This window comes from Colletotrichum siamense, assembly GCF_013390195.1.
Source record: "Colletotrichum siamense strain Cg363 chromosome Unknown KSG_Cg363_contig02, whole genome shotgun sequence".
NCBI lineage: Eukaryota > Fungi > Ascomycota > Sordariomycetes > Glomerellales > Glomerellaceae > Colletotrichum > Colletotrichum siamense.
Window position 1 is genome coordinate 4,259,689 of NW_023501015.1, and position 9,839 is coordinate 4,269,527.

General features: G+C 55.3%; 3 protein-coding genes across 3 annotated transcripts; 2 read left to right on the forward strand and 1 right to left on the reverse strand.

The window, feature by feature from the left end:
* Positions 1–96: 96 nt before the first annotated feature.
* Positions 97–1,725, forward strand: CWC27 (Peptidyl-prolyl isomerase CWC27; the record flags this gene model as incomplete). Its single annotated transcript, XM_036634952.1, has 1 exon — positions 97–1,725. The coding sequence occupies one exon, from the start codon at positions 97–99 to the stop codon at positions 1,723–1,725; it is 1,629 nt and encodes a 542-aa protein (XP_036500120.1).
* Positions 1,726–3,798: 2,073 nt separating this feature from the next.
* On the forward strand, positions 3,799–6,072 carry hsf1 (Heat shock factor protein; the record flags this gene model as incomplete). The annotated part of the gene is made up of 2 exons (XM_036634953.1): positions 3,799–4,226; positions 4,317–6,072. The coding sequence occupies 2 exons, from the start codon at positions 3,799–3,801 to the stop codon at positions 6,070–6,072; spliced, it is 2,184 nt and encodes a 727-aa protein (XP_036500117.1).
* A 1,469-nt stretch (positions 6,073–7,541) lies between these two features.
* Positions 7,542–8,109, reverse strand: CYP10 (Peptidyl-prolyl cis-trans isomerase-like 3; the record flags this gene model as incomplete). Its single annotated transcript, XM_036634954.1, has 2 exons — positions 7,542–7,964; positions 8,032–8,109. 2 exons carry the CDS (start codon positions 8,107–8,109, stop codon positions 7,542–7,544), a joined length of 501 nt encoding a protein of 166 aa, XP_036500118.1.
* Between the last annotated feature and the right edge of the window lie 1,730 nt (positions 8,110–9,839).

The following is a 9,839-nucleotide window of genomic DNA, read 5'->3' on the forward strand; positions in this document are numbered from 1 at the left end:
TCACGTCGTAATCTTCTTCACACCAGCCTCACTCATCAATCTCGACATCAGAATCGAATATCGGGCTGGGGAGAGGTGTCATCTCGACCGATCAAGATGTCGTCCATCTACAATCTCGAGCCGCAGCCGACGGCCTCGGTAATCATGCATACGACGCAGGGCGACATCTCGGTTGAACTTTTCGCAAAGCAAACACCACTTACCTGCCGCAACTTCCTCCAGCTGGCCCTCGACGGCTATTATGACAACACAATCTTCCACCGACTCGTGCCTGGCTTTATTCTGCAGGGAGGCGACCCGACTGGCACAGGCAATGGAGGAGAGTCGATCTACGACGGCGGCGCCTTCAGCGGCGAGCTCGACGCCTGGCCAATGGACCAGCGACGTGGAAACAACGCGGGTTCCACGGGTATCGGGTTCAAAGATGAGTTCCACTCACGATTGAAGTGGAATCGGCGCGGGCAGTTTGGCATGGCGAACGAGAGCAAACCCGACACGAACGGTAGTCAGTTCTTCTTTACGCTCGACAAGGCCGAGGAGCTCAACAACAAAAACACCCTGTTCGGTCGAGTCGCGGGTGATACGATTTACAATTTGGCGAAGATGGGCGAGTTGGAGGTCACACCTGGGACGGATCGACCGATGTATCCCGTCAAGATCACGAGCATTGAAATCCTCGTGAATCCCTTCGAGGACATGGTGAAGCGATCGAGGGTCGCGACTCAAGCATCAAAGACTGTGGTGGTGGAAAGAAAGAAGAAGAGGAAAGGTGGGAAACAACTACTGAGCTTTGGGGATGAGGAGGGGGATGCGGAGGAGGTTCCGGTTCTGAAAAAGACCAAGTTCGACACTAGGATCGTGATGGATACGCAGGAAGAGGAACCCGCCCAAACGAAAACCAAACCGAAAAAAGCCAAGACGAAAGAGAACAAGGTGGAATCAGCAGCCCCTCCTGCGAGACACGAATCCACTCCCATTGAGGAAATAGCGGCGATACCGCCGAAGGAACGATTGTCACCGCCGAGGAAGAGTGACATTCCAATTCGGGCACCCGCGTCTCCATCGCCCGAACCCGAAGACCGGCCGCGCAAATCGAAGCTCGAGATGATGAACGATGAGATTAAAGCACTCAAGGCGGGAATGGTGCGGAGCAATCAGCCCGAAGAGGTCAAGGAAACCAAAAAGTCTGCTCTCGAGAGCATGATCCCAGAAACATCGATACGCGGCCGGAAGAGAAGGGGCGGGGGAAACACGAGCGCCCGCGAGGACCAACAAGCGTTGGATTTCATGAAGGCATTCAAGTCGAAGCTGGAGCAAGCTCCGGAGGAAAAGGACAGTGGGCCGGTATCTGTCGATCCGGAGGAGACCGGGGAGGAAAAACAAGGCGCGGAGGAGGAGGCGGAACTTTGTGATTTGCACTTCATCGCCGATTGCCAAAGCTGCAAGGCATGGGATCAAGCTGGACAGGAAGACAGCGACGATGAGGGATGGATGTCGCATGCACTCAGTTTCAAGGCAGATAAGCTGGGCAAGGACCTGAGCTACCGTAAGAAGGCCGAAGACGAGTTGGTTGTGATTGACCCCAGGGAAAAGGCCCGGACGCTCCAGGAAGAACGGAAGGCATCGCGAGAGGCCCGGAGCGGAAACTCCGGACGGGAATGGGACCAGGCACGGAATGCAAAGATGGCGAGAGCTTCGGCTCTTGCGGGCAGAGGAGCAAGGTAGAGGAGACAAGAACGGACGGGCCAAACGGGCCAAGCGACAAGGGTGCAATGTGACTCTGGGTTGCGCATTTGTCGAGGAAACCAATGATACCCCTGGAAGGTCGTGTTGACGGGTTTTGAAAGTTCAGGGACGCGTTAGTAATTGGGTTCCGTGATGCTATTCAGACAATAATTGAATTGGGGCCGTGCCTTGGAGGCTGAGATCGAAAAATAAGCTAGGAATCGGGGAAAAATGACGTTACAAATGCAAAGGCTCCCCGCCGGCTCCACATGCCTCATCGCGATGGCCTCAGAGGGGAAATGGACTGGGATGTGCTTCGCAGTTGTCACCACTGTCACCGCAGAGAAACGGCAGTTCGGCCGAGTCCAGACCCCATGTTTGGAGCAGCACCGGTGGAAACACAGCTGGTGCCAGCCTGTCGGATGGATCCCCCGGTCGAGGACACGCTGCAGACGGGCACGCTGACAGCTGGTGGCTCTTGCGCCTGGCTCATGCATATCCACTGCACAGCTATGCTGCACAATGCAAAGTTGACCATCCGTGAAGGGATAACGGGGTGGCGCGTCCTGCGTAAAGCGGTATCAGCACGTGATTTTGATGCCAAGCACACCGGTGAAGGCAGCAGCTGATTGGACCGGACGGTATGTCCCGTGGCAAAGGGACCTCATCCCGACCAACTCGAGGGCCCTGAATGCCCACGGTGCCCAGGCGTGTGGTGCATGTTCTGTGAAGGGGGGGAAACACTGCGTGGATGGGGCTCTTGCTTGTCCAGGGTCCCCACTTTGGGGGACCTCAGCCTTGAGTCCCTTGGAGAGCCGTCGTCTTGATAATGGGAGCATCATCCTCTCTTTTTCGGGTGTTCAGACGGTCTAGACAATTTCAGATCAATCCCTTTTGAATTGTTCTACTCTGCTGTCAAGACCTCATCGTTTTCCCCCTGTGCATGGGCATCCAGCTGTCTTGTGTCTCAATTGTTAGGCACTGATACAACCTCATTCTTGAAATCTTTTTTTGCCAACCACGACACCGCTCTGTCCTGCAGCAGCGTGCGTGCAGTCTTAGCTGCGCTCCCCCCACCAGGCCAGGTGTTAGAGGGGAGAAAAAAAAAGTACGGACGCGCTCCGCCGCCAACACCTCCCGTCCAGCACACTACCTACTCCACGTTGCGCTGACTGAACTGGCGAGCGACTGGATGGGACTGGCGCCTGACGTCTTACCTCACGTTGACACCGACCTGACCTTGCCTTAGGTCGCCTTACCTAAGGTCCCTTGGGTCAACACACATTCCGTCACCTCTCCGCCAAAAGAAGCGGACCTCTCATTCAGAGCTTTCGCAAAGTCCGCCGAGACCAAGACAATCCCATCCTTGCGCCGAAACTGACGACCGCCTTATCGCAACAAGGCCCCTTTGCCCGCCCGAACTTCGAACGATTGTCCTGCCGTTTCTCCCTCACAATACACTTCCTTTGCGAAAGACCGTCCCAGGCTCCCAGCGATTGACTCAGGCTCTGGCCTGCCTGCCTTTGACGACCGTGACACACCTTAAACCAACCCACCGCCGTCGTCATATATAGCGCCTGTGCGGTGCACCTCTGCCACGAGCTCCTGGAAACCCAGCGCGCCTGCCCGACCAGACCACGACGACGACAACAACGCCGCTCTTCCTTCGTTTCCCGCCAGAGCCGGCCTTGCGCATGCGACAAGCGCCCTTCCGCCTCTGCTGCACGATCCCGACCGATCCATCCGTCCTTGGTCCTGCAATCCAATAGCCTTCAGGAGAAGAAGGTTTGCTTCCACAACTCGACAAGGCTGTCAGGCAACCTGCACCCCGAAATTTACAATACAATCAACAACCGCGGCCCGCGACAAAAAAAAAAACATCAAACGAGTTCCCGCTGTTGAGAAGGTCCCCGCAGCCGCCACTGTCCTCAACCCCCGAGGCTCTGCATATCACGGCGACTTGGTCCTTTTCTCGACGGCCCTCGCTCGCACCTTTGCGATACTTACATGTACATACCCATGTCTTCGAACCCCCGAAAGAGACCAGCCCCAGGAACATCACCAGCACCTGCCATGCCGATGCCAGCAGTTCAGCAGTCTTTCCCCAGCCCGACGGGCGATCAGTTTTTGCGATGGGGAGGAGCAGACGGGACCGCCCTTGTCGACGGAACCGCACCCCCAGCCGTGAATTCGTATGGCATTGTCCCCGGCCAACAACAGCAATTCGTGCAGCCCACGCCGAGCCCCAACAATGCTCTTGCACGAAGACAGATGAACAGGGCGCTTGTGCCCACCGCTGCCAGGCCAAATTTCGATTCTGCCGCCGACCCCTGGTTCGTTGGTGACGACAACGCCCTTCTGCAACAGCAGCAGCAACAACCAAACGGCAATATGACCGCCACCGATAACATCGAGGCGCTGGAGGAGATGGCTCGCAAGGCCATGAGAGAGGCGCAGCAGAAGAGGAAGCAAATTCCGCCCTTCGTCCAGAAGCTCAGCAGGTCAGAGATTTCCGTGCCCCTCCCAAGCGATGCGATCAGCACGCTGAGTGTGGGGATTGTTTACTGTGTGACGTACTGACCTTTGCGTAGCTTTTTGGACGACGACAAGAACTCCGACCTGATTCGATGGTCCGAGAAGGGTGATTCGTTCATCGTTCTCGACGAGGACGAGTTCGCGAAGAAGCTCATTCCCGATCTGTTCAAGCACAACAACTACGCCTCATTTGTGCGACAACTCAACATGTACGGCTTCCACAAGCGCGTTGGCTTGTCGGACAACTCCATGCGCGCGAGCGAGCGGAAGAACAAGAGCCCCAGCGAGTACTCGAACCCGTTCTTCCGTCGCGGCCACCCGAATCTGCTGTGGCTCATCAACAAGCCCAAGAGCGGCAACAAGGGCAAGAAAGGCGCCAAGAATGTAGAGATCGAGGGCGACAGCGAGGAGGATGTTGTTATCGATGACGGGGTCACCCAAGGACTCGGCGCCACCAGCGCTCCGTCTAGCAGAGCCCTCCCGCCTGCGGGGGACATGCCCATCCAGAAGAAGGAGATGGCCCTCATTCGCGAAGAGTTGGCCAAGCTGCGGGATCAGCAAAGGTTGATTATGTCGGCCATCCAGCGGATCCAGCAAGATAACTCGGCACTGTACAATCAGGCCGTCGTCTTCCAGAGCCAGCACGATCGTCACCAAAATTCTATCAACGCTATCCTTAACTTCCTGGCCAACGTCTTTAGGAAGACGCTCGAAGATCAGGCAGGCGCTCAAAGCGTGAACGACTTGCTGGCGAGCATCATCCCCAATGCCAACAACAACAGCTCTGTGCCTCAGGGCAGTGTGGTGGACCTTGGAGACTACATCCAGTCGCAGTCTGCGGCGAATAACAACATGAACCTCGCGAAGCGCAGACAAGCGCTTCTGCCGCCAATTCCAAACGGCCGTGCCAACACGGTTTCTCCATCCCCAGCATCTAGCGCGCCCACGCCCCAGCCGTACAACAACCGTGAGATGGGCACAGTAACAGAGCTCTTCGACACGTCACCTGGAGACCATGCATCTTCCCCCAGCAACTACCTGGCTCAGGAGCTTGAAACCAACCCCCACGAGAGCATGATGAAGATCATCAACAACACCAACGCAAACCATGCAAACCAATCGTCCAACATTGACCTGCCCGAGGTCGTGAACAACACCCCTGTCACCATGAGCAATGACCAGCGCACCAAGATGCTCAACATCATGGCTGGCCGTTCCGCGACGCCCACCAGCAACACGCCAACAACAAGGCCCTCCGTCTCCGCTTCTCCCAGACCGCCGGCTCCATCTGTCAGCGCTACCACCGACGCGCCTTCCATGCCCGCCACATCAGGCCTTTCACTCTCGCCTATCATGGGTTCAGCCGAACCTCCGCCTTCCCTGCAGCATATCCAATGCAACCAAGCCGACTTGGCCGCTCTTCAGCGGATGCAAGAAGAGCAAGCTGCCAAGCTGGACCACCTTTCAAGCATGCTGGGCCCCCTGAGCCCCTCCGGTCGGATTCCTGGCATTGACGAGAACGGCAACATCAATCACCAGAACGGCTACTTTGGGTCTGACCTTGACATTGACCAGTTCCTCAACCAAGATGCTTTCCAAGGTGATGATGCCTTCCAAGGGGGCGTCTTTCCGGGAGATGGAACCGACTTCAACTTTTCCCTGGACGCTGCTACACCCAACGGCGGTGTTGCGGCTGCCAATGCAACCAACACTCCTAGTGAGAGCAGTGGAACGGAAGAAATCGCACGCGACGGCTTTGACCCGTACACTGGCAGTCCTGATCGTGGCACTAAAAGGCGGCGCGTCGGCTGAATGGTGGAGAGGCCAGGTTGCCGAGGCCACGATTACCCATTGGCTTCAATTTATGACTTTCTTTCAAACAACACACCGGGAGCGGCTTGCTTTAATGACACAAAACGGCGGGAGGTCTCTTCTTTGCAGGTTTTCAGGGAGGCGTGGTTCGATTGCTCTGGAGATCATGATATCCCAAATTGTGCTTTTTTTTTTACCTTCTCTCTCGGTTGGGGGAGTGAAGACGACTGACTGGATGGAACGGGTTCTTTGCATCAAAGAGGTATGCGATGGAATTGCGTTCGCTCGGGAGCGTTTGCCAGCGTTGTGGAGGAAGGACTCCTCTTCTCAATATCAATATGAAACTTTCGTGGGGGGGGGGGGACAAGCGGGTTTCATATCACACTGGATGTTAGACTAGATCGCCTTTTCAAAGAGCTTGAATGCTAGTCTTGATGAACACGTCTCGATGCCATGAGCTGATGACGTTTGTGTGATTTTGTTCGTGATGCTAATAGCCTTGGTTATCTACACCTCACCAACTGGACCGCTTCGGATGCCATCCACTTCTTGGTAGTCACAGGAGATAAGTATTCAAAGCGTTTGTTCACGAGAGGTAGTTTGTATTCGGGTATTCACTTGATCTATTTTATTGCCATTTTCATGGCAACGGCACGGCGATGAAGAGGCTCTAATCAGAAGAGCATCACGCTCACAATTCTCGCCGAGAGTTCCCTTCATTTACACCAAAAAAGATTCCCGTAAACCCACAAAAGTCCCTTAGTTGTCCTTCAGAACCAAGCCGCGGCGGCATGTGCTGCCTGAGGATCAGCCTCCCCGCCCTCCCCGGAACCGCGCACCGCCCAGCCTTTCCTCTGCTCTTCCGCTCGCGTGAGGAGTTCTTCGAGAGGACCCTGACGGAAGACCACCTGCGCACTTCGATCCTCGCGTCCGTACCTAGGCACTTCCGCGAGTGGTACCATCTTCGAGCTTTGGGGCCGTGGAGTGGGCGAGGGCGGCCGGCTGGCTTGGCGGGGTTGCGGCGCTAGAGGAGGTCGTGACGCCTGCGGCCGTGGTGCTGCTCAGACAAGAGGTCGCGAGGCCATTTTGGAGGGCGTTGTACGGGGCGCAGATCGGGCACGAGGAGAGGATGAGGCTGTTGGCTGATCGAGGGTGGAACGACGTAATGTGGACCTTGGAGGGGGACGGGAGAAGGCCGAGGGCTGAAGAGGTGGTTGAGATGGAATTTGAGGGGGCTGCTGATAAGAAGAGTTTCATCTAGGGCTGAGGTTGAACGAGCATCTGTTTTTAATGGCGATAGGCCGTGCGAATGTTCTTTGAATCTAGAATTTAATCTTGAGAAGGTCAGCGGCGGCTCAGCCGGCAGGGGAGGGTAATAGCGTACGGGTATCATGGCAGCAAAATCAACAGTCCGAGGCTGCCAAAAACGCAGCTTCCCTCTCAAACACATAGCATTTCCAGGTCCGTGGTCAACCAGCAAGCGGATTCGCGTGGATGGTGACCGTCTCGATCTTCACCGGCTCCTTGGGTCGGTTCTTCCTGTCCACCTCGACGGCCTCAATCTTGGCGAGCGTGACGGTGCTGTCGTCCCCAATGAGCCTGCCGAACACGGTGTTCAGCCCGTCCAGATGCGGCGCCTTGTCGAAGAGGATGAAGAATTGAGAGCCGTTGGTGCCGGGGCCCTTGTTGGCCATGGAGACGATGCCGCGCGAGGAGTGCTTCAGGGCCGGGCGGATCTCGTCCTCGAAGGCGCCGCCCCAGATGGAGCGGCCGCCCTTGGGGTTCTCGGGGGTCGGCTCGGCGGGGCCGCCGGTCTGGGCCATGAACTTTGGGATGAGTCGGTGGAAGGGGGAGGAGTCGTAGTAGTGCGAGGCGCAGAGGGCGAGGAAGTTCTGGCGGAGGAGGTTTTCTGTTAGCGATTTGTTCATTGACGGCGAGATGGATGGGCCGAGGACTTACTTCTGCTGTTTTTGGCACGCTTTCGCAAAATATTTCAATCTTCAGGTCGCCGTGTGTTGTGTGTAGCGTTACCGACATCTTGGCTGAGGGTTCGTGCGAGGGAAGGCGATCGTGAAGCGCGTTCGTGGTCGTGGTGTTGAAGGTGGATGGGAAAGTTGAGATCGAATACGAAGGAAGCTTGGAGCTCTGGTTGCGAGAGCGGTGCTATTGGACCGCTGTAGATCGGAGCGGGACCTGCTGTGGTGTCGGTGTAGTGGGCTCCGAGTGCCGATGCCAGCGGGTCTTTGCCCGGCGCAAGGAGCCTGGAGCACCGGGAGATCGCCGAGTCTTCAAATGATCGTTTATCGAGAGCAACCAATTATCGAGGATTCTGGCTAAAACTCAAGTAGCACTACAGAGTACTGTCTGTCACAATTATTTTTTTTCGATTACCCGCTGCCACTCGTCGCAGCTGCAATTTTCTACTCTACCAGCACTTAGATGCTCTTTGTGAGCCTGCCGTGAGGAACAAAGTTGACTGTGACAGCAGGCGCTGTCATTCAACCTTTTTTCTACGGTCATGGACTTGGGAGATGAACATGCCGAATTTGGGGTTTTCTGAGGTTGTCCGCTCAGCCGTGAGACCAGTCAGATGATTGACGAAGATGTTCTTCACTCATGCCACACAACTGACCGATTTCTATGCACTGAGAATCACGACGTTTAAGATGAAGAGATGTTTGCGCACATGATTCTAATCATATACGAAGTCGTATCTTCGCAGTTTCTGTGAGCAATTGAGAAGCTGATTGAAAGGGCCTCGTTAGCTACGGAAGTTGGAAACCAAAAACACCAGCCTTGAAGTGCAAACCCCTTCTGAAAACCAATACCAGCATCCGCATCAAGTATAGTTGGACCTTTTTTCGTGGGTGAGGAAGATATAAGCAATTACTAGATTTTTGACTATTCAGAATTGAACACCCCGCAGCTCGGATCTCTGAGCCTGCGGCACAGGCCGTGGGCAACTTGTGTTAAACAGAAACCTGCAAGATTTAAACGTCTATTACAACCTATCTTGTGACAGCCTTCAGACAAAACAGTCCCCAGTGACGACAACGCCTCGGGTTTATTTCAACCTCATTCTCCCCCTGCATAAGCGCCGATATCGAAGCATCCGAGGCTCATATGTGAGGATGCCACACATTCGATACGAATCTGATAAAACCCACTACTTCTTGAAGCTGAGAGCCTTACAGCCACTCAACACGTTTTTGGTCAAGGATTCAACTGCGCCTCTTTCTCCAATACCAAGAGAAGCGAGCCAATATTCTCCGTGCATACGAACCAGCGGCTCTCCAGCTGCAGCCGGCGGCCGTCGATCCCCAACCACCGTACGCCACACCTATGAGAATCACACCTCAGGGCTCAGTAACGTCACATCCCAAGCTGCGAGGCTTTATTATGCGGAACATTTCCCACGTGAGTCGTACAGCCCTACGATTATCATCTTCGTGGATCGGAGCGGTTGGCGGACCGTCGATCTATCCAAGATTTTCGCAAGGGCTTACTCTCCACCCTTGTCTCTGCCCTCATTCGGTGATTCGGGGGAATTAAGATATCTCGAATGACAAGACAAAATGATTCATAGGAAGGCCTACCGATGCTTCCTGGCCCATGTCTGTTTACAGACCGCTCAGGCCAGGCTGCGGGAATTCCTGGTTCCAGGTTTGCCAAACGGCGCAGCGAAAGCCAGCAGATCACGGGTAGGGGCATACTGGGCTGTTTGGACTTGGATACCAACGAATTTCCACCAAACGCCCAGCTTTCTA